At 46.0% G+C, this 25,691-nt stretch overlaps 1 protein-coding gene across 1 annotated transcript in view; it reads right to left on the bottom strand.

The window, feature by feature from the left end:
* Eip78C (Ecdysone-induced protein 78C) overlaps positions 1–25,538 on the bottom strand; it is a 122,119-nt gene extending 96,581 nt beyond the window's left edge. Inside the window, exon 1 of the mRNA XM_050184301.3 lies at positions 24,838–25,538. Coding sequence (XP_050040258.1) covers positions 24,838–24,943 — 106 coding nt within the window. The 5' untranslated portion in view covers positions 24,944–25,538. The remainder of the gene's footprint in view (positions 1–24,837) is intronic.
* Positions 25,539–25,691: the final 153 nt, after the last annotated feature.

The raw sequence follows: 25,691 nt of genomic DNA, 5'->3' as shown, positions 1-25,691 counted from the left end.
TAATTAAAACAATTGAGTACATGTGTGCGCCAGCATCACTTCCGAGAATATAATTTCCCGTGCGCGCCGATTCGTTAATCCAGCGTACGATTGGTGTGACGGAAGGAATGGATATGTCTCCTCCAGTCAGCTTTATTTTTTACGTAGCACAGTTCCCGAGCGTACTAACAAGACATGCGTCGTTCCGGTGACGCCGTCGCACTGTACGTTACGTCACATAAAGAGTGAAAGCATCTCACAAAGCGATCGATCGGTAACGTGATCGATCGTATTTGCTTAGACATCCGCGCGTGCTTCTGATTGCCTTCTCCCGACGAAATAAAGTCGCAGAGCAAAGTAAAGTGAGCGACGCGCCCAATCTTACACCGAAAAGCGATCGAAGCTCTTCTCCGGCATATTTTAGGTTAAGTTTCAGTTTCCACAACTTTCATTGAAGCAGTTGCAGGGCTTGTCAACCACTAAGCCCGACGGTTGATAATGATGATGACGATGATGATGAAGAGGAAGAAGAAGAAGAAGAAGACATGTTTATTGAGAGGTAAGGGGAAATCGCGAAGAAGCCCCTAGTCCGAGGTTCCTATGACGTCTTCGGCAATGGCCCGTACCCGTGCCGGTGGAAGGAACCAATGTTTGCCCAAAGCAATGGATCCCAGTTTCTTTTTTTCTTCTTCTTTCTGGCTCGGTGTTAATTCGGTTCACATAACCCGACCAGACTGGTAGGGCTATGTGGACAGCCCGGATATAGAAGAATGACAAGAGGCAACGCGGAAGAGCCAGAGTGAAGAAGAGAGGCTCACTGAATGCGAAAGGAGACGCGGTGAACGTGGAGCAGGCAAGTTTCGATGCGAGCAAGGACGCAGGCGCGGGGACGTGAACGGAATAACGCGTCGGCGTCAAGGGCGCTGAGAAAATCTGCGAGTGTGAGGCCGCAGAGCTGAGCGCAGTTGTCGTATACAGCAGCTTCCACGCGTACGACGCCAACTTTTTGTATAGTCGTCGACTTTTCGTAGTCGTCAGCTTCTCCTCCCTATATGAGGAACGCCGTAGCTACAATACGGCGTCCCTCGTAGCCCCAGTGTTGGGACGAATAAATATATCAGAGCTGTAGCATAGCTACCTGCACGGCGGTCACCATGGAATATTCAATCGCCGGTTTATTTTCGAAGCCTTCGGCTACGTACGTGGGGCAACGCCTGCGTTAAGGAGGGAGTTGATTAGTCCCTTGCGTCTCAGGTGCTCAAGGAAATACTCATGTTTTCACGACGCCGCACATCGAGCGCAATCGAGGAATATAGGAGTCACGTGGCTTAAATACGTACCTGAAGTGTCGCTAGAGAGAAGAAGAAAGCTATTGAGATCCAACGTACATTTTGGAATCTATGCGACTCGATGATAACAGCAGCGAGCCTGCGGCCCCAAGAAACTTCCTGTCACGCGCATTATCAATTGACTATACGTCGGAATGAAAAGCGTATTTTGAAGTTGGTTAGATGTATGGCAAGTCTGTTTTTACGTTTTAAGATTAAAAAAAAGAAGGACGTGTATACGTAATACCTCATAACTAACATATCTAAAATCTTTCGTATAGCTTGAGTCGTAAAATTATGTTTATGTTCTGGGGAAAAGTGTTGAAAATCTGCGGGCTTCCGTTATAACACGCTCCTGCTACTCGTTCTTGTCTTTCTCGCCTGCGTAATTCAGCGGGCTACGTGAGTGAGCAAAACCGGAAGTCATCCAGGGTCTGTGAGTTTGGAAACAGTGAAAGGGTCGTGATTTGCAATACGTTCATCAGCAAGAAGCGGAAATTCGTACCACGTGATCCACGCCAGCGCGGATTACACTGTCTTCAGGATAGGCTCACTTTTCGCCACGCCAGCCAGCTCAGTTAACTATTTCACAGGACCGGCCCACCTTTTCGGTACGAAGCCTAACTGTAAGACAAGCCAAGCCCGGGAAAGAGGCGTATAAGGTTTCGCAAGGAATTAAGCGCTTGAAGGGGCGTGCACTTGTCGCACCGAGGAGATTCAATGTATACCGTTTGTTGTATCACGGTAGAACATGCTCATACACATACCCATTCCGAAGCATTAATCGAAAATGGGCACCCACCCAGTAACACATACCGAATGGCTGAAACATATAAACTAAAAGTAAGTCAAATAATCCGCTGAATATAACATATGCTCTTCTATGTTAAGAGGCAAGTGTATTTTAGAGAAGTCGATATTATGCGTTCGGGCTATAGCTTCAGCTCTGGTGCCACTCACATTTACTTGGACGCCGCCTTCCGTGCGACACCCGACGGTGCGCGATCCACAATTGGAAGCCACCGCCTCGACACTGGAACACAACCGCGCACAAGAGTATGCGCGTTTGGTGATAAAGAACCCCGCAGACACACATATACTAACGGTCGAACAGCTGGCTGTCCGTGACGCGCTGCACAAAGCCTTCGAGGAAGCTCCAGATACAACACGGATGAGGACATATATACTGGCAGCCAGGTGGCAGTGCGCGCCCTCCGCGCCGACGCCTTCGCAGGGAAGATAGCGGAGATGCAAGCAGGACTTGAGCCTACGTGGTGGCTTCCCGGCCGCCGCCGGCGTATACCAGGGAACGGAGCGTCGCCCGCTGCTGCGAGCGCGATATACTAACTTTTAACCGCCGCAGCGACGTAGCAACTTTCGTGCCCTCGCAGAGTAACAGAAAACGAAGACAACGTCCTTCATGGAAGGGCGACCGAGACAACGACAGCTTCGCGAACGCCCACGACAACCGCCGAAGGAAGATCCACTGCGTGCAGGCTTGTCGCGCGCACGCCAAGTACTCGTGAACATAGGCCCGCACCGCCTAACTGCACTTATACACTCCCAGGGTTAGCTCTAGCAGTAAAACATAAATACACCAGAAAGTGGATGGGGAAACGGCGCCGCGGTAGCTCAATTGGTATAAGAGCATATCGCACGCGTAATGCGAAGACGTGGGTTCGTGTCCCATCTGCGGCAAGTTGTTTTGTTTTTTTCATTTGCTTTCATTTTCATTAATTTATAATTTTTTCAATTCAGTTAGTAAGTACAAGTAATTTCCGCTATGTTGTCCTCCTTGGTGTATTTGTTTGTTGGCTTCTTATGACACACACACACACCCACCCACCCACATATATATATATATATGTGTGTGTGTGTCATAAGAAGCCAACAAACAAATACACCGAGGAGGAAAACATAGGGGAAATTACTTGTACTTACTAACTGAATTGAAGAAATTATAATATATATATATATATATATATATATTGTAGGAGTCGGCGGGAACCGCCGGTGACCCACGGGAAACATGTAAGGAATTCGTCGCTTTAAAAGGAGGAACGTGAAATCGAGGGTGTAAAAGCTTTAGATTAGAATGTAACGTTCCGCACCATTTGCATAGCTCCTTGAAAGAAGGCACCTCCTCGATCCTCAAAAGTCATGCAAGAGAGCTCTCTCAAGTTAGCACTTGGGCACTTCGGTGCACGTATCACAGGTCGGCCATGCTTTAGAACGTGAACCTTTACCACCACAGCGATTAACTCCTTGAAGGAAATGCCGCGAACATGGAATGATTATAGTGATGATGACGGTTCCGGCGAAGGAAGTAGAGCAATAGTTCAGCGCGCTGCTTCCCTATAACGAACGAAACTGCATCAAAATACTGCCTGTCGCTAGGAGTACAAACTTTGGGCCAGCTGACTTTGATATATAGTTACTAGAACGACAAGGACGGTGCGCAAAGATGAAAATATTAGAAAAAAGGTAGTTGTGCCGTATACGCGTGACCTATCACATTAGTAAAAGGAATGGGGCTCGAAAGGTACAACTTGAACGTAATATTTCCTGCTCCCCAGAAACTTTCAAGAATTTTTAAGGCTATACAGATCCGTTCGTAAAGGTTCGCCGAGGTAGTGTGAAGAATCACCAATCTCCTTCTTTCGTGTCCTGCGCACAAGGCGTAGTGTATCACATTCCATTCTCATGCAGTAAAGTATATAGATATATAGGGCAAACCACGGTGTGCTTCAGCGATTGATTAAGGGAGCATAAACAAGAAATGAACCAATATTGGGACGGACATTTAGACATGCAGTGCACTGCAATGATTGCGGTTGTGAACCATTGCTTAAGGAATGCTCTGTTAAAGATACGCCGGAAATCGCGGAAGCGAGCTTGATCGCAAAGGCGAGCGCTAGTTAGCTGCGTTACGTCTCTAGCATCGAGTACACTGCAAAGTAATTTACACCCTTATTCATTTTTAAAGGTGTAAATTATTTTACCGCGTAGGAGTGAAATGGCTTGTATGGACTCTGCTGAACTGTATACGTGCGGTAATGCGCGCTATCTATTTCAGTGGGTTTCAATTTGTTGTTGCTACATCGGGTAGAAATGCGTCTTTCCTTAAAAAAAAAAAAAAAAAAAAGCTGAAAGTAGCGTGCAAGTAGCGTCCTTGTCGCTCTTTCATGTCTGCCTCGGTCGCTTGTGCGCTTTAGTCCCAGTAACTGTATGCCGCTGTCTGTCACCAGGGTTACCACGAGGAAGCGACACTCCACCTGTGGCCCGCGGCGTGGCATTCGCGAACGCCTATTCCTTCAGCATTGGAATGGCCGACAGCCCTGCTTGCGACGCTTGTGACTGCAAGGAGATGATCAAGCACCTCCTCCGTGACTGTCCCCGCTACAATGTGGCAAGAAAAGTGCTCACGGCCACGCTCGAAAAGCTGGACGATCGCCCCTTCACAAAAGAAAATGTTCTAAGATGCTGGTCCAGACGGCTTTCGGCACTCAAGGCCTTAAGGGCTCTGCTCAAGTTCTTAAGCGCTATAGTAGGAAATTTTCTCACTTTATTTTTTTATTTATTTCTTCTTTCACCTTTTATTCCCTTTACCGCTTTCCCCAGCACAGGGTAACAAGCCGGTACTTACACTGGCTAACCTCTCCGTCTTTCCTTCCCTATTCTCTCTCTCTCTCTCTGACTCTGCCTCTTTTAGCGGAGTCGAAACGGCAAAATGCGAGGCACGCAAGAAAGTACTGGCATGAAAACCGCTGTTCACGTAATTGCAAAAAAAAAAAAAAAAACGGCGAAAGAAGCAAATTCAACTGATTTATCCGGCCCGACACGAGCTCGTTTATACCAGAAAAGAAGGCGACCTTAAAAGCGGGCACCGCCAACCTTTCAAGAACAACTCATTTGCGATGCTCGCAGCATCGCCTTTGAACGCTCTAGCAGTGGCCGGCTATGGACTTCGTAATGCACGCGCCGATGCTGTCGCCCAATAAGAGCCTGCGTGGCACACGGAAGTCAACACAAATTGCATGCCACGCGCGGATGTCTCGCGATATCGCAGCGATTAGTGCTACCGGCTCCCAACTGCATGTTGCCACGGGGAGAACGAGTTTGATCCACGTTGGAAGATGGTGAACGAAGTTTCGTTTCAATGCGATCGCATGACAGGCGAACTTCGCCCACATTGGAGGCATCTAACGGGAAAATATGAGCCGATCCCGAAAGGCAGCGCAATCTAACGCAGCGTCTTCAAAGCGCCAGCTACCACAGGGAAAGAATGCGACAAAGTGGCACATGACTCACGCGCCAATGTCACAGAGAGCGACTTTGGCAGGACAGTATAGCGTGCGTGCGAACGTGGCCTAATGCTTGGAGCACTGGACATGCTGGGCTGGAAGACAGGTTCGGTCCCACCATCGCTCACGCTTTTTTTTTTTTTTTACGGCATTACAGGTGAACTTCACCCACTTTGGAGGTATCTGACAGAAAAACTCGACGTTTGCTGAACGCGTCAGTGTGCACGAAATCGCAAGTTTGTAAAAGATGCGAGGTATAGAAACGTCACTTTGATGAACGAGAGTGTGCGAGATCGCGTGTCACGATCTAAGAAGTTCTGCATTAGTATATTTTTTTTTGCTCCCCATAGGGTAAGAGTGAAGAGCGAGAACAACGCAACGGAAGGGACGGACGTACCAGCAAATCCAGTTCGGAGTTTTTTTTAAACTGCTGTCGCAGTAAGGGTGTATTGTTAGGATCTTTCGTTTAATTTCAAGCTGCTTTAACGCTTCCCTTATAAACTTTCTTCTTCTTGTTTTTTCTTTATTCGCAAGTGCGCTTCGCCACACTGCACATGGCAGCACCGGTCGTTGCGCAATGTTCAAACGAACACGATCTTCGAACTGTATACATGCTAGCAGTTGACTGTTGGGCGCTTTACGGGAGCCAAGTCTGTGTTTCACATCTCAAAGCACGCAAACTGTAAGCGCAGACATGAGCTTACTTTCAAAAATTGGCTGCGCCGCCGTTCGCTTTAAGTGTTGCGAAAAAGCTAACTTTACAATCTATTTACAATTTCTTGCTGGTTTGTTTTCATTCCATATTTATTTATTTATTTATTTATTTATTTATTTATTTATTTAACAAATATTGCGGACACGAAGTCCATGCAGCGCGGATAATACAATATTAGGTCACAAGAAGTAAAACAATGTGAATACAACAAAATGCTCCAACAATGCGACAATAATGCTGATACAAAAAGTAAACAATCGTGATACAAGTTCCATAAAGGCAAGTCATTCCAGTCGTTAATGGTGCGTGGAAAGAGTGTTTAAATAGGTTGGTTCTGGCACAATAGGGGGTTAGTGCATTTCGGTGATATTGGCGAGTAGGTCTCGTTACTTGTGGACTTACATACAATGCCGGGTCGAGGGCCAATGTTTTATTACGAAACTGAGAAAGAAAGTCAAGTCGTAATTTTTTTCGACGCGATTCAAGTGTCGGAATGTTATTAGACCTCATAGGTTCAGTTGGTGAGCCGAATGTCGAAAATTTGTTGTAAACAAACCGGATAGACTGTCTTTGGATTCGTTCAAGTTTCTTTATGTTAAATTGAGTATAGGGATCTCGATAATACAGGCGTACTCGAGCTTCGGTCGAATTAAGTAGTAATAAGCAAGCAGTTTAACAGAGGATGGGGCGTGTTTAAGCTTGTATTTGAGGAAGCACAGTTTAAGGAAAGCAGAGAAAGATATATTTTGCACGTGAAGGTTCCAGGACAGGTTGCTGCAAAGGGTGACACCTAAATATTTATAGTTAATAACTTGTTTAAGTACAGAGGAGCCTAGCATATAACTATAAGAGAGAGATGTTTTCTTGCGAGAAATGGGAAGAAAAACACTTTTTTCAACATTCAAGGTCATCCCCAAGTGAGTGCACCGATAGAAAATCTTACTGAGGCTATCATTTAGATCATCTTGGTCACTAGTGTGGGTAATTTCTTTAAACAAGTTGGTTCTTTTAGTTGTCAGTATACCAGCGCAGCCAGTAGGAAAAAGAAAGCACGGCGTCATTTTTTTGTTGTTGTTAATAGTGAGTTCAGTTTACATACTAATTCTGACAATTTCATTAATTAATTGTTTTCGAAATTTTCTTCTGATCGATTTTTTTTTAATTTACGTTTTTTTTCCTTAACCGTATCATACTTTAAATTCAGCGTACGCTAGTCAGCTGCAGCCACGAAATGTCGCGTTCCCTTCAGCTCTTGTCTCTATTGATACGCTGCAAGTGAATACATTGATTAGCTCAAAGCAAACTCCTTTCGAGACAAGGGGGCACGCAGGCTCACACAATATGTACGCGCGGAGTTTAATAATTTTTCAAATGCGTATGAATGAAAAGGCCTTCACATGCAAGAACTGAGCGCAAGGTCTAAACGTAAGCGTACGCTTTCCTAAAGTTATCGTGTTTTGATGTTCGCTGCTGCGTATATCAAAACACCACATCTAAAGCTAAAACACCTAAAAAAATAAGCGAGGGGTACTTACATTCGTTCTAGCCGTTCGCTGAGCTGTTTGGTTGATTATCACGACCACATGTTGCCACTCGAGCGAGTCAACGAACGTCTGCAACCTCTACTGACCTATAGTCTGTAAACTGCTGATTTTCAAGAGAATGAAGTGATTCACACACACACACACACACACACACACACACACACACACACACACACACACACACACACACACACATATATATATATATATATATATATATATATATATATATATATATATATATATATATATATATATATATATATATATATATATATATATAGAGAGAGAGAGAGAGAGAGAGAGAGAGAGAGAGAGAGAGATGATGGCTATGGACGGATATTTTGTGAAGGAACTTATAACGTCACTAAGATGGTATCCCTATCCCGCAAATGTCGTCTTCGTCAATTATAATTCCGCTTTTCACGATTCCCGGATGAGTTTCGTTTATACGAGTCATTATAGCCTACTATAATAGTTTCGTTGTTGTCATCGTCGTGGTTGTTGGTGTTGTGTGCTCACTATATTCCTGCTAAAACATCGAGTATCTAAACCTGTACTTTAGAATTGTTTTATTATAACTATTGTGATACATTGTGCAACGCACTAGCCTATTTGACAGGCCCTGAAGCCGCTATACATACTACGTAGACGTTATTCAAGCACTTCGATACATTTGCGCCACAAACTTTTGTACAGGGAAGGGGGCGCCCACATACAGGATTGGGGCTGTCGAGAAAACTGCGGGAAGAAATTGTTCCGCTATTCCTTCGTTCACGCGCAATTCGCGCAGGCGACGAATCCTCCCGCTTTCCGCAAATCACGAAAACTCGCACGCACAGAGACGCGGCACAAGGATTTGGACGGAAGCCCGCACCGCCACTCTGCGCGCACCTCGTTCGATAACGTTTCGAGTGTGCGTCCCCTTACGTCCCCTCACTTCCCCCTCCTCCCTCCCTCCTTTCCCCCAGCGCCACGCGAGTCGCCGCCGGCCGCTGGTCGCTATAAAAAGAAAACTCGCACAGACACTCGTCTATGCTCGTCTCGTGGTGCAGTCGATAGGGCCGCGGACCGGCTGTTCCCGCGAGGCCACGCGTACGCGTATACACTATCTGCGACGGATATCAGCGCTCCGTGCGCCGCACTGATGGCGTACGAACACACACACCCAGCGCGGCGGCTTGCAAAGCCGGCGTCAACGTCGCGGTGACAACCAGCTGCGACCCCGATTCCACGACAGGAGGAGACAAATGCGCCCGGACAACGCGTATCCCGAATAGAATAAGAGCGCGGCGTGAAACGGCGCGTGACCCAGGCATGCATACACGCGAAGACGGCTCGCGTTTTGAGCCATCGAGCGCTGATCCTTGCGTTCGTTGTTTAAATGCAGACTGTGAGTGCCACTAAGGCGAAAGCCTGGCTGGAACATTGGTCGAAAAATTGACCGTCCGGCGTTATGGCACCAAAATTCGAGCGCCTGTGCCAGTATTTCTTTATCAATAATAGTAATAATAATTATAAAAAGCTTGGCTGTCTTTGTTCGCGTTGAACGGACAGCCTTCTGAATAATCAGTGTGGCCACAAAAGTGTCTCGTGTGGCTTCTGCCGGTTTTGTTCTTTGCCGAGCATTGTATACACGTGTCGTACGACGTTTTGAGGCGTATAAGACATAAGAACTGGACATAAATGTGTCGTTGAAAGTTAGCGCTGCGTGTTTGTCTAATTTGTCTTTCCGCGTCCCTCTCATTCCGTCTGCGCTAAAAAAAAAGTACAAGGCACCATACATGCGAGCCCATGTAGCCGTCCGCGTCGATGAAAGAGTTAAAATAAAGAAAAATTCCTTCATTGAACCTCCGCATGTGTCTTAATGGTCTTCGTAGACTTGCCACGACCGTTCAACGTGCCATTAACTAAGCCGAACCAGAGCATGGCGATGTCTAGGCGACCGAAAAAGATAACAAGCAAGAAGAAAAACAAGTAAAGAGAAAACAAATAATAGGAATTAACAACACATGCGAATGAGGATGTCAAAGTAATGTTATGAACGTCTCGTGTGCACGCAGTCGTTTGCCTTCATCCTCTTTACCGTATGCTAAAGTGACTGTCAACTTTTCTGTAGTGGAGAGCGACGATATAAGGAGGTGTCACTTCGTTAATCGATTGGCTTTTGGCTAGAATCCAAGAGGCAATTAATTGTACGTTTTAGTTTCGTTTTGTCTAAATAAATAAATAAATAAATAGATGAATAAATAATCTATCTATCTATCTATCTATCTATCTATCTATCTATCTATCTATCTATCTATCTATCTATCTATCTATCTATCTATCTATCTATCTATCTATCTATCTATCTATCTATCTATCCGTCAGTCCGTCTGCCTGTTGCACACGTTACGATAGGTTACGTCCGTTTTTTGTAGGTGGTGACAACGCGCCATCCCCAAACTAAGCCGACTTCCTTAGTTTGTGCTATTACACTAATATTATCCATAATCTTTACATATAGCCTAATTTTTATTATTATTGACCGGTCATATAATGCCTGCCTCAAATCCTTCTGGCGGCATACGCTATGAACAAGTTCTGAAATCCCCCTGCCGAATCTGCATGCTATATATCTAAACCGCTCGTGGACTTGTTCCGACTCTTCCGCAAACCTGATTTATGTTCAGGACGCCGGGCCGTGCATGATACAGCTCCCCTTACAGCGTCAATTATCTCCGCCGGCGTACACCGAACGTCTCGTGCATCAGCTGCATTTTCGTGAGACAAAAAGAAACTGCCGGACCGGGTTGTCTGGTGTCTCGATTACGTGCGCCGCAGGAGCAAGGATACATCGAATGAAGCCCCGTTTGCCTCTCCCGTCTGCGCTTGGTTGCTCTACACACGAACCACGTGAGTTTTTTTTTTTTTTTTTATTGCAAAATGCACCCTACGCGCGCAGTGGCACTGCCTGTCGAGACGGCAGCGCAAATCTCTACGTGATTTCCTGATTATCGCGCATTTTTTTTCGTCCTCAGCTGACTGCGCTTTGGCCGTGAAAATAACTAAAAATATAATCGAGTCGTGCAGGTCTTCGAATACGGGGTGATTCTTTCTTTTTTTTTTAGCTGCACCAAATTTTTCAGATTGCCTAAGATATAGATAGCACAATTCTAAACCTTGATCTAAATTACTCGATGAGGCGGTCATCACTTATGCAAGAAATCGAAATGTTCAATTGATTAATTACGTAATTGCGCTAATTAACTAATTAATCACATTACGCCACATATTTCAATATACGAATTATAGCCGCAGAGTCGCACGGCGTATCTACTAGGAACAAGTTCTCTGGACGGCACCAGTTCCGAGATATTAATTTTCGAGGTGTCCGTCGAAGTGTCTTGGTGTTCCAGTTACTTTTGTGCTTATATGCATAAAACAACGACGGACACATTCAAAATTAATATCTCTGAACTGGTACCATCCAGAGAAATCGTTCCAAGTCGATACCCCGCGCGGACTCAGCGGCTGTAATACGCGGATTGAAACACGTGGCGTAATGTAATTAGTTAGCATATTAGCGTAATTATGAAAATTAAATATTTAATTTAACATTTTGACTTTTCGTAGAAGTAATGGGCGCCTAGCTCATCGAGTAATTTAGATCAAGGGTTAGAATTGTTCTATCTGCCAGGCAATCTTTAAAAAAGTTTTGTGCAGCTCAAAAAAAAAAAAAAAAACACCCTGCACATACGAGTCATATAATACGAGCTTCATGACAATCTCAATTTACCGAAGCCTTATATACGCTTATACACCGCATGCGTGTACGCTGTATGTTTGATCCGTGTGATATTTATGGTCGGCACTTAGCGTATAATGATACTTTTGAGATCAAGAATGTAGCAACCTCCACAACAAATTGATGTTTACTTATTTTGTTAGCCCGTATTGTTGTTTCTTTCGCCTTGCATGGATAGCTCGTGGCGACGAATTTTCGTAAACAATCCTATATCTGAGCTGGCATCAATAGCGCTGATGTCTGTCCCCAATTAGACTTTGGTGACGTTAAACAAAAGGGCGTTATTAGCGGAATCCAATGAACAGAAATATCACGTGTGACGTGGTGGAAAAGAAAACATTACATTACAAACAAAGCAGCATGTATATAGTTTCTTTCTTTTTTTCTTTCTTTTGACGTTTCTCGGTGTTCTGACTGCTGTGTGTCCCGGCGGTATCTTTGCGTCATGCTAGTTCACATTTGTTCCTGCGGTGTCCATACCATTACAGTTATAGTTATGGGTGCCTCGACTTGACGCGTAAATGTTCGATAGCTTACCTCGGATGTCGCTTGAAGTGGAGGTCGCACGTGCGTTGCATTATGCCTCACGCGCTCTGTTCTGGTTCTGCTTTCCTTTCACGCACCCTCCTTCTTCACGTTGATCAACTTTCTCTCTTTCTCTCACATTGCGTTACATACTCCCCTCCCGTCTCTCCCGGACAGAATTCTGCAGAGCAGACGCACGTTTGTGGAGATGGACAGTTCGTTATGATCTTTGCGACCTATTTCCACCTATCTTGCTCTCTCGCATGACTCCACGAGCAGTATGTACCACTGTTCCGACTGCTTCGCGTTCCAAAGCTTTAAACTGGCCGCACTTTTTTCTTTTTTTCGAACGGAAGAGTTATAGCACCGAAAGCTGCCAGAGAGCTCGCGAGTTTATAGTAGGACATGTATTGGTGCTAATTTTGCATGCCGCGCAATGCGGACGTAAGGATAGGACAAATTTGTACTTTGAGGGCAGCAGAGAATTATACCGCGTCGCATCGATGACAGGGCTCATCGGAAGGCTTCAGAATAGAAGCACTGGCTTCTTTTCTGTGCCCTGCCCTGCCCCGATGACCTGATCTCCGGTGATTACTGGCGTCACCTCGTAAAGCAGTCAGAGGCTGTGCATATTCTGCTTAGAGATGAGATATCTACTGAGCAGATAGGACCATGCAGGTAAAGTACTGCATAAACGTAGATTAAGTATCTAGGTCATAGCTCACTAGGATTGCTTGCAATCTTTGTTCAGAAGTTATGTGTTGGGGGTGGCACAATAAGTATTGGTTGTTTGTTGATTTATCAGTCATATTCAGTAACTGATAACTGGAAATTGCGCAAGTACTCAGGTTAATTGTCTTGATGGTCGCCCTTTCACGTGGAATACTTACTGCTTGAGCAGTCGAGTAACATGCGATTACGGCGATCTGCTCTGACAACGTTATTAACCCTCTTTCATGAAAGTGATATTGCATCTATGTGTACTAACACTTATTCTGTACCTGTGTCATAGTTCTAAAGAACTATTTTCTGTTACGAATTGACTTGATCGACTTGTGCATAACAGCAGAAACGTGTCGTTTTTTTTTCTACATTGACTGTTTAAGCACATTTGGGAAAGTGCTTTATTTTTCGAACATTCTTCATATGACCTTTAAATCATTAAACAAATTGTTGTTTGAGGAGAAGCTGACGATACAATAGTTGCCAAGATTTCCAATTTCATCCGATTAAATAAAAACAAAAACAAATCAAGACAAGCACAAAGGCAGGCGCTGACAGAAAACTGTCAAGCTTACATTCAGACGAACGAAGAATAAACATAAAGAAAGCCAACGTGCGCGCGCATATACACACAAACCGAAGCGTTTTCAAGCAAATCTATCTCGCACTTAAGAAAAGAGAAACACAGAACATTGACGAAGTTATCAAAGCTATTTTATTCCCGTTGGGTGCAAGGCGCCTCCGCAACGTCACGTGATTTCTGGTTTTCGCGCGTCATTTTCACGCAAGTGTGCTCCCAAACTTCAGAGAAAGGTTTGCGGCCACACGACCTATGGGCAGATGTGAGCAAGGCGTACCTTTGGAGTTGTTATTGTGCTGTCGGAAACGTTCCACGCGAACAATAACCTGTCTGTTCAACGTAAACATTTTTTTTTTTATGTAAGAAAGGGGTTGTACGATGCATACAGCTCGGGTAACACAGGCGACAAACGGATCTCGGTGCTACGCATTACAACGACGCTTATATACTTCGGTGTTCACCCGCCGCGGTATATAGCTCAGTGGTTAAGGCTCAGCGCTGCTGAACACGAGGTCACAGAGGTCGCGGGTTCGCGTCCCGGTCACGGCGGCCGCATTGTGATGGGGGCGGAATCCGGAAGCGCTCGTGTACTGTGTATTTGGCGCGCGGTAAAGAACCGCAGATGGTCAAAAAATAAATCCAGAGCTACGCCCCACTACGAGGCCTCATAGAGAGACCGTGGTGGGGGCACGCTGAACCCAGAAAAAGAGAAAGTAATAACTGCGGTGCAGTCTTCTTTTTTTCTTTTTTCTATAAGGCTTCTTTCAGTCGCTGCACAAAATTTTCAAGACTTTTAAATCGAGGAAAACCAACACAGACATCAAAACATTTGCAATATTTTTGTACGTGTAAACGTGTTCAGAGCCAATCAATGCACTGGGGCACTCGATCCGATATTATGTAAGACAAATTGCACTGCGCGCGTGACAATTTATGCGAGCATGCGCAGTTCTTTAAAGCAGCGTTAAGTATGTCTTAATGTGGCTATGGTATTGCGCTGCTAAGCACGAGGTCGGAGGATCAAATCCCGGTCACGGGGACCGCATTTCGATAGGGGTGAAATGCAAAAAAAAAAAAAAAAAAAACTGTGTACTTAGATTTAGGTGCATGTTAAAGAACCCCAGGTGGTCAAAATTATACCGCAGTCCCCCACTACGGCGTGCCATATAATCAGATCGTAGTTTTGGCGCGTAAAACTCCACAATTTAATTTAAGTATGTCTTAACAGTGACAGCTCACGTGTCGAGCTCCGCTTGGAGCCGTTTATAATGTTAGCCTACCATTTCGCAACCAATATGATTGCATCACAACCTGAGCAGCAATTCAAGCCAATAATGTGCCTTCCTGAATTGTGCACCGGCGATTCCGGTGACCTTTCCAGGGAAACAAACAAGATTATTTGACCAGTTAAGGCTCGTCACAATGCAGTCGTCTTTTATCTCGCCTTTTTTTAAAAAAATCTGAGTCATGTATTGACATGGCTGATAAGTTGACAAGGACGGTAACTTGACTACTTATCACTTGTAAAATATTAGAGAACAGCTCTTAGGCACCCGTTCCTGGGTTGAGCGTCGGCGTCCCTCAGCGTAACCGCGCGAACGCACTCGTGCCACTGCTCGCGCGTTCGTCGTCGTATTCTTCCACAGCTGGCTCCGATGTCGCACATCATGCTAGCGTTCCAATACTGCCCCTCCCTCTGCAAAGGCGCTGACGGCACTGGCCCACTGCCAGTCGGTGCGGTGATTTCGCTGTCCAGTTCTTTGTCTCAATATGTCGCGAAACGAAAACACGTATACAGCTGCACTCAAATTTCACATTAGGGAGTGCCGTAATCGTCGGACATTTTTTCACCGCTCCCGGCCCTCGACACTGCGCCTTTCCTATGAAGCACTTGTCTGGCCGAAATGTTTGGCGCCCATGTATGTATGTATGTATGTATGTATGTATGTATGTATGTATGTATGTATGTATGTATGTATGTATGTATGTATGTATGTATGTATGTATGTATGTATGTATGTATGTATGTATGTATGTATGTATGTATGTATGTATGTATGTATGTATGTATGTGCATGCTAGCATGCACGAATGCTCGGGGTGTGCCCATGTGTTGGTAATGGCCAAGCGTATGGGGCCGCCCCCACCCCTTAAATTTTGATGGCGGAGAGGACTTGGACCCTCCGAGGCCTCCCTGACTATAAGCCCTGACCAATACCACTCCTCCTTCTCCTCTTCGTCCCGCACATTCATCGCTCCTGATGTTTCTCTCTTCAACACTCGAGAAAGGCAGCTTGCGAGCACGGCACCAAATATATGCAGTAAAGCCAACCTCACGTGGTACAGTCAGTCGGTCAGTCTTCTTTATTAAATGTGAAATAATGGAAGTTTGGCCACAGAAAGGGTCAGCTATCCCAAAATCATAAGTGGAAAAACTAACAAACTACAGTGAAAATGCTGCAAAACACTGTCAAAAGAATATAATAATATAGCAAAACACCGGCAGAGCAAATCAAGAAAAGAAGGTTACAAGGCTACGACTACACAAGTATGAATAGGCCATGGTCATTCATTCATTCATTCACTTAATCTCTGCGCGTGAGTTGCACATATAAAGACAATATTTAATAAATAACATTGCCTTATCTTCAATAAATTAATTGCTCCTCCCTCTCTCGCTCTCTCGAGTACTGATGCATTGCTACAGCTGGATTTTACTCGATGAAAGGCGCACGGTGGAGATGATGATCTTTCGTAGAATAAGATGCCACGGCATAATAGCGATAAGGTCCGCCGCTGTATTAATTTGTTTCTCCTCCCTGTGGCCTGGGGATCGCACTGGCAAAATTTCTCATTCGTAAATGCCGTCGACGATTGGCTATCACCACGGCAGTCGTATCGTTATCGATCATGCTGGCGCTGTTCGTTGGGAGTTACCATCGGACGCCCGAAAAGTGCCCAACAGGGAGACATTCTTATACGTGAGAGTAGTTATGCGAATACAGGCGCTTGCGCCGGTGTAGTGCAACGATTCCATTTGCTATTCTCTTCTTCGTCATCCGCCGCTCACGACCGGCCATTGCTGGTGATAAGGCACACACGTGGAGCGGCACCTGGACGCTGACGAAGCGCGAAAGGGAATAGCTTTGAAACGGAATCGTTATATAATGTTCCGGTTCTAGTTGCTGCTCGCAATCTCCAGCTGACTCGTCACTCCGTGTCGTCGACGAGGGAGCTATATGGGCAGCGGCGATCTCCTTTTTCTCCTCTTCTTCTTCTTCTTGTTCTGTATTTTCATTCTTAGAATGCTTCACGCATTCACTTTCCAGTATCTGTCCATGTCCGGATCTACCCATTTCCCTTTTACTCCAACTTAAATTGGGTCCCTGTGTATGTATCACTGGCTATGTACCGCTGGGTATGTACCACTATTCATAATAATCGTCACAACATATATCAACATATTCTCACCAATTACACACCCACAATAAGAAAGATTGCCGATCAAATGCAAAGGAGGGATGCGCCGCCATTTTTTTCTTCTTCTCGGCGCTCTCTTTCATAACTTCAGCGTTCCTTGGCATATTCGCGTAGTCTGCGAGGAGGAGACACTCCATGCAGGCGCCGTTTCCTCAGGCGCAGATAAAGGCTCTTGCCTCGCGACAGTTGCAGTTCTCGGTGCCAGATTATACGCGCGCACTTATCTTAACTCCGCGGTCGTATCCCAACAGATGAGCCCGCTGCGACGCAAGTGCAGCAAGTGTGCAAGCCATATATACCAGAGTGTTGCTTCTATCGAGGCGCGGACGCCGCTTCCTCGGCGCTGGCGTCGCCGCAGCGAGAGTTCGCCGACGCACACGCGTACGCGAATATCGCGTCGGGTTGGCGATTCGGGGGCAGCACCGGCAAAATGGCGATAGAGAAACGCTTCGGCACGAAGCGTCCGCTTAATGGATTACCATGCTACGCCATAACCGAGCTTGGTCGCCACGCATGGTCACAACCAAGCTGTATATATACTTCACGCAACAAGGACCGGAGGGTGCGAAGTCCTAGACTTAATTGCTGAGCTATTAACCCTCTGACAATCAGGCTACATAATAGCATCACAAAAATAGCCCTCTGGCCTTTAGCTTGGCGGTTCATTACACGTTTACGCTTTCGCTATACGGATGCATTTAGAAATGAAAAGAAACGACGGCAGCCATGGAGGTTAAACCAGTTAGCCGTCGAAAGAGTGAGCGGTGATTGCCGCCGCAGAAAACTGCGCGCAATAAATAAATAAATATTAGGCTTCAACGCGCTCCAAAGCAACTCACATGTAGGCTATGAGAAAAGCCGTATGTGTAGCGGGTGAACTGAACTGGAATTGAAGGCGCTCCTGCAAAATCGACGCTAAGGTGTTTGGCTGCAGAGAATTAGGTGAAACAACGTATAGCTTGTGGTTCAAATGAGATGCCGTTTCTGCGGTGCTTTTATTTGCATTCAAGCGCTAATATGCGCCTAATTTCCTGCACGTTCGTAGCCACTTATTTTTCTTTCTATTATTATTTTTTTAACGCTATACTGTCTCACCGTTTCCGACCTGCACCATTCCCACGATTAATAAAAAGACTCGCCCCGAGAAATAGGTTTCAACAGAGAATGGATACTGATATGAGACGGTTGCCAACGTGTGTGGATAAGATCGCCGAGCGAGAACGTAGAATTGGGGCTGAAGGGGTTGGGCGGAAAAAAACAACAGCAGCAACAACGGCGGCCTCAATTACGCTCGCGGGTGCTGCAGTGTTAAGCGCATTAAGTATAGCCGGGCCGCTGTCCCCTGAAGACAAATCGGTGCCGCCTTCTTGCGCAACCTGCCAAGTGACTCAGCCGGCGGCAGACCCATGGAAAGACTTTGCCTCCCCGATTCACGCATGCGAGGCAGTTGGCGCATCCATTGCTTCTGCACAGTCTGCGCGTGTGTTTGGTTGGACTGTATGCAGTATATATATACTGTATACTATACTATACTATACTACTATACTACTATACGTAACTGCTTGCAGCCTCACGTACTTTCTGTGGAAAATGCACGGTGTTGCAAGTGCCTACACACCCTTGGGTATATCTTCCTGAGATCCGAGTACTGATATCGGACGTAACTACTTCAGAAGCTGGTTTTTGCTGCATACTGATACGTTACGAATGCGAAAGGCGCTTTTTTTTTTAGTAGATGGTTAGATGTCAAAAGCTGCATCTCCATGTACTCGGAAGAAGTCACCATCTCCTGATGTTTGCCACGGAATAAACTGAATTTCATTGCCTAAATGTAAAGATGAAGATGGAAGTACGTGCAAGTACATTGCCATATTACTGCTGCATCCTTAGTTTTCAGACAATATTGAGGAATTCGGAAAACAATTCAACGTTGTGGGGCTTATAGCGCGAGAAAAGTCAAGGATGAAAGGAAGACGTGACACACACAGGTGTGTGTCCTTTCGTCCTTGTCTTTTCACGCACCATAAGCCTGACGATATCTTACCAACAAGCCCAAATCACTGCTTACAGCAATTCAACGTTGCCGCCGTCTGTGACAACACAGAGGTCTAGATCAAATGAGTGTCATATTTCTCGAAAGCGAATGACAAAAGAATACTAGTAAACCACTTCCGTACAGTTCCACGTGCACCGGACTTCATATCCAGAACGAATATTTTGAGTAATCGCTTCCGAGTTAATTTTGGAAAAAAAAAAATATGGAAGGCAATGCTCCATATAATGTATCCAAGGGGCCTTAGGGGGGGCGGGGCGGAAAGGGAGTGGGCGCTGTAACGGAGAGATAGGGCTATCACTGATCGCCTGCAACTTTTAACGCGCTCTGAAATTTTAGTTCATATAATTTTTTTTAATGTTTAACTGATTGACTCACTGGATTCAGCGTCCCACAGCAGCATTGCTTCTATTATATGAGACGGCGTAGTGAAGGATACGGATTAACACGAGTGTTTTTTGCAATCCACTCCCCATAAGGAATGCGCTATAGCTGCTCCTTGGATTCGAGCCCCTACCTTGCGCTAAGCAGCAGAACGCCTTGGCTACTCGGCCACCGCAGCGAGTACTGCATAGGTACATTTAAGGCGAAAGCCTTAAATGCCTCATCGGACGGTGGCCTTGAAAACGCGGCGTGCGGTGCACAAAGTCACGTGAGCTCGCCTCGCGCAGACACGCGCTCGTGCCACTGCTCACGCGTTCGTCGTCGTCGTCGTCTTCTCACAGCGGACTCCAATGCTGCTCATCATGCAAAAAAAGACAGAGTAAATTCAGGCACTCGAACCCACGACCTTCAGTGGGAGTCGAACCCTCGAGCTTATGTGGCAGTCAAACCCACGACATTTGGTGTTAAGGCGAAGTTATTAAAACGCAGTTAATTACGGTAGTGTCAATTAAGGCACTGGAACCCACGACCGTTGGTGGGAGAAAACAATAAGAAGTAACAGCGCAATCGAACGAGAATTTCAAGTAATTTAACGAATGTCTCTTGAGCGCGCAGACTTTCGCCTTCACCTTCTTTAGCGTATGCTAAAGTGACTGTCTTTTTTTTTTTTTTGCATCCAGCCCCCATTGCATACAGCGGCCGTCGAACCTGGAAGTCGAACCTGCGACCTCGGTCGGGCACAGCCGCAGAACACTATATAGCTGGCAAAGTACAATGGCAGCGGGCCTAATTACCAGCGCTATATAGAACAGCAGCACAACCTCACAAGCCAGTGGTACGATGTCTATGACTGTTTCCTTTAGAAGAAAACGACGCATCTCACTGCGCATTTCAGTCGGCTGCCCACCGGGAGCAACACTACAGCACTCACATATCGTGAAAGAAAAAAAAGGAAAGAAAAAATAAAGCTGTTAGCGAAAGCCTCTCGTAGGCGAGAAGATAGAGGGCGACGGTAATGAGGCGAACCCCCGCAAATCAGTACGGTGCAGTGCTCACGTGTAAGGCTCCCATTTACCAAGTGACCATGCGAAGGTTGACAGGGATTAATTAAAGCCTCTCAGCGAGATGTACTGTATACAGACAACGTGGTATGTATGCAAACGTGCAACCTCACTTTACCAATCGTCTCAAAGGACAGGTACGTATACGTAACCCTTGGCAAGGCGTCGCTTGGTCGACAAAAAAATGATGCGGTGAATTCTTAAAGCAGATGCAGGCGAAAAATTAAATTATTGGGTTTTACGTGCCAAAACCACTTTCTGATTATGAGGCACGCCGTAGTGGAGGACTCCGGAAATTTCGACCACCCGAGGTTCTTTAACGTGCACCTAAATCTAAGCACACGGGTGTTTTCGCATTTCGCCCCCATCGAAATGCGGCCGCCGTGGCCGGGATTCGTTCCCGCGACCTCGTGCTCAGCAGCCTAGCACCATAGCCACTGAGCAACCACGGCGGGTCAGACGAAAAAGGCGAACGACCTCGAGTACTGTTTGGGGATGACGGAAGGAATCGGCAAACATAAGTAGTTATCTCCGTCTTCACGCGCACTGTTCTCGTGCGAAACTGTTCTGTGCGTGAAAACAGAGCCTCCATCGCGTGTCGAAGAATCTACACGTCGCGTGTGTATGAAATGGAAAAAAAAAAAAAAATGGGCGGTGAGTGGGATATCACAACACGACGAATCACTCGCAACACTAAGTGTTCCCCTTCATATCGGTGCAGCGCGTATACAACGAATGGGCTGCCGTTCCAGCTTTCCCACATCAGTTTTCTCACGCACGCACAAAAATGCAAAAGAAGAAGAAAACGTCGAACTACGTCACAGCTCCCCCTGCCGCGACGCTGCACGGAACTACCACGGCGCTCGGCGCGGCGAGAGAGATCGGCGCGCGCACGCTGTCAGCGGAAATCGACGCGCTCGCGCGCAGAATACAAAGTTGCCAGCACTGCAACCGCCGTCGCGTGCGTGCGTTCGCGCTCGCGTCCGCTGGGCGCGTAGTACGATTCCGCACACGGGAGCGGCATCTGCGCCGACGAGCGACGACCTGATTCCGCGAGGCCGGCTGCCCTGCGCAGCGCGGAATACACACACTGCATCGATCTCGGCATGCGCGGCCATAATCGATGTCGTCGAAAAAAAGAAAAAGAAAGACGGTAAATGGAAAAAAGAGAAACGGTGGACCCGCGCGGCGCTGCGTCCAAATACGTCTGCAGCATAGTGCCGCAACGAGCGCGAAGGGGGACCGGCGCGACAGACGGTGCTTCGAGAACCGTCTCTATATATCTCTCTATATCATTCTTTTTATTCACCGTAAGTATATTTACTTTCTCTTATTATCATTGGCCGCGCTCGTGCCTGCGCGTGTACGCACGCGCAAGCCTTTAATTTTGCGGGCAATAAGTGTAAGAGAAATAGGGCACGTATATAATGCGCTGATCGAGGGTGCTCTTATTGTTAGTTTTTTTTTTCTTCAAACGCGCGCGCATCTCTTAAATTACGTAACGGTTTAGATATCGTGCCCGCCGTTCGGCGTTATGTTACGGGGTGGTTCCTTGTGACTTTGCGTTCTAAAATACCTGGCGTAGTTTTCCCAGTGCGGATGTGAAAAGTGCGTAAGAGGGTTAAAAATGATTGCCATCTGAACGAAAACACGTCTGGCATTGTTCGTTCCTTTCTTTCCTTTTGTTCCTTTTCAAGAAAAGATTGCTACGCGATCTCAAAGCTTCCTTCTCTTTTATCGCAACACGAATGAAAGAAAAATAAGAGAGAAAGAGAGAGAAAAAAACATGAATTAAGACGGAATACGAAGAAAAAAGATTTTTTTTTTCTAAGTCATAATAGAAGGAAAGGTGCGGGACACGGCAAATCGTTGCTGCACGTCTTGTTACGCGACTGTGCATTTCAGGAAAGAAGGAAGAAACAATAATAGTAGAAGAAGACGCTGAGAGAAGGACTCGCGACACACATAAAGCAGACCTATAAGGATATATGCAAATTATCCTGCGGATTAACAAACGGAGGCAAGCGAGACGCTGCCAGAGAAACGAAAGGACTATATATATATATATATATATATATATATATATATATATATATATACACGGGTCGGCAAAACCCTGTCGTGCCATTTCTACGAGCGCTTGTACGTATAAGATCGTGGAAGTACGGTATGCCAGAAACGAATGGCAAGGAAGAATTACGAAACAGTCGAAAAAAAAAAATGCGGGAAGAAATAACGAGAAATTGGATGCTCAGATGCGAATTAAAGCCGGAAGACAGATAAAAATAAAATAAAAAAGAAACATGTTACGCGGGATTTAGCGGACCAAATCACGAACTCCAGGGTTATTTTCTATTTCTTTTTTTAAAGAAAAGGTGGTCTGGCGTTACGCTGCACGCTTATTCAGCGAGCGAGCAATGAAAGTTATAACACACAAAAAAGCGAAAGTGACCGTACGAAGCGTCTATATGCGCTATTCTTCGCATGCACGACTTGATCGTATATAACATATCCTCTTAGCATGGTCGGTCGTAGGTTGCAGCAAAGCCGCACGATAACCTAAACTTCTAACGCGCGCAGACACGATTCCGGCTAATCCAATACATATAGTCCTTGCTCGGAACAAACGAAGATCAATTATCGAAGCTAAAGATGCAGGATTGTGCAGTCGGCGATAAGATAATCGGCGCTGACGACTATGTGCAACGCGATTAGACATGGTGGTGAGAATAAGTAACGGCACTCGCAAACCTTAATGCGCAGTTACCGTTTACCGCCCACAAGAACGCTAGCATCTGTAATTATAACCCTTGTTGCATTTGAAGCGTAAGCAGTGTGACCCCACCCCCTCCGCCTTCTTGATGATGGTTGGAATTGGCTCTGTGAATGACAAAAGCCCCGAACAATCCTATAGCGCTACTGCCTTATGCGGAAATCGCCTTTTCAGGGATTCGAATTATTCGGGAGACCGACTATAGATATCTGGGCGTTTCCTGTGTCCTATATAATGCGGCACTTGTTCATAGCTTGCTGAAAAAGAAAATGCTGATTAATAAAGTAAGCATAAACCGAGAATGGCAACTGCGTTCGGTAGAGGCGAAATTCTTATGCCGCAGATTATATACCCACCGACGCGTTGAAAAGAAATGTATTTGCCGCCAATCATTGGCTAGTCGAAGCCGGCGTTATTGGCCCGTTTATTGGCCCACTTTCTTCATAATTTTTTTCTTCTACTTTCTTTAATATGTTTATTCACCGTTCTGGCAAATTAATCAATCACATACATACATACATACATACATACATACATACATACATACATACATACATACATACATACATACATACATACATGCATACATACATACATGCATACATACATACATGCATACATACATGCATACATACATACATGCATACATACATACATACATACATACATACATACATACATACATACATACATACATACATACATACATACATACATACATACATACGAGCACCCGGAGCGTCATATATCAAATACCACGCGCTTTCAGGAAGGACAAATAAAGAAAAGAACGCTCCGAATGTTGACAGAACAAATACAAAAAGTCGTACATCGTTCGATACAAAAATCAACATAAGCCAGCAGGCGTCGCAAAGGCCTGCACTAATATGTTAAATTTTTTTTTATTATTATAGAGGTAAGGCAAATAATGCGATCAGCGCATACCCACGTCTACCGATCGCCGAAGGATAGGCACACAGATTGGCAGGACTGTACAACAGTTTCGTCGGTTGGCAAATGTAACGACCGCTTACTCCAGTGAAGGAAACTAATTGCGCAACGCGTTTCTTTGGAGCGAACGATCTCTCCTTCTTTATTCTCTTCTTTTCTTTTCCGCATTTAAAATCTCAGACCATCATTATAATGCTCTTATATTCAATGGTCTAGAGAGAATGGTTTCAGGGCACAAAATAGAAGATGTTCCTTTCGCCCCACCCCCTTAGGAGAGAGATGCAAACTGTAATTCAAGTTTCGTTTATTGTATGTTACGTAGGGGGACGCCGAAACTTTGTACGTACATTTTATAACAAATCTAAAACAATCAACGGGCACAATTTGTTGCAGATTTCCACGCTGCATTACGTCAGTTGCACCCGCAGTGGTGAGGGGAAAAAATAAACGAGAAAAGAAAAAAGGAAAATAGATAAACAGATAGATGCGCTGCAGGGGAAAACAATCAAACTGCAGCCGAAATGACCGAAGAAAAAGAAGAAAAAAAAAAGAAGGAAAGCTCGGGTGCAGATTTCCATCGGGAGATAGGCGCTTGCAAAAAAAGCGCGTGCGTTTTGCATCGCCAGCGCCAGCGCGCGCACGCTTACCTTGGTCAGGCAGTGAAGTATCCTCGCTGATGTCAGGCGTCGCAGCGCGAGAGGTGGTGGGACATTTTTCGTCTTCTCTTTCCTCCGTGTTATCCGTAGAGTCCATAGCAACGCATCAGCAGGGCACATCGCACATCACACGCAAACTTCCTCCTCCAAATGGGGGGTGGGCTGGGCGCCCGTCGCTCTCGGCGCTTGCAGACGGGGCGCACGCGCGCTCAGAGGGTCCCGCAGGCTTCACTGGGCGAACCGCGGACTCCTTCGCCAGGCCGCCAGAAATGCGCCCTCCGCACTTGCACCGTCCGGCCCCGTGCTCTCATTTAGGCCTTGCACTGGACGTGCACACTCGCCGCCCGGGTTGCATTGCAGTGCATCTCGACGCGGTGCAGCCATTTGCAGGTGCCCGGCGAGCAGGAGCCCTGCGGAGAGAAAATTGCCAAGCAGACGCTCCTGCGCCGCAGAGCGCGAGCGCCCAGCGGCAATATGGCGAGCGCGAAGTACCGTTAGGCCACCAGATGTCCCTACTTTGTGTACACGTTAAAGCGTCGGACACGCGTTGAGGTGTGAGCGCGTTCACACCGAGTGAGAGCACGCAGAATGTGCCGTGTTGCAATGAAACTCCGAAGAAAATTAGATAGACTTTTCAAACTTGCTCTGTAATCTCTGCAAATCAAAGCGGAGCCACAATCGCAGCTGTATTACGGATTGGCTTGCGCCGACTTGATCGCTCAACTCGGCTATAACTTGGCTACACCAGTCTAGCCACCCTGAAGGTAAAAAAAAAAAAAAAGAGAGGGAGAGCTAAAAAAAAAAGAATGAAAGGAGTGAGTGAGAGAGAGTAGGCGGGGTACGAT

The sequence above is a fragment of the Dermacentor andersoni genome, chromosome 4 (genome assembly GCF_023375885.2).
Source record: "Dermacentor andersoni chromosome 4, qqDerAnde1_hic_scaffold, whole genome shotgun sequence".
Taxonomy (NCBI): domain Eukaryota; kingdom Metazoa; phylum Arthropoda; class Arachnida; order Ixodida; family Ixodidae; genus Dermacentor; species Dermacentor andersoni.
This window is presented reverse-complemented; position numbering and strand designations above follow the sequence as displayed.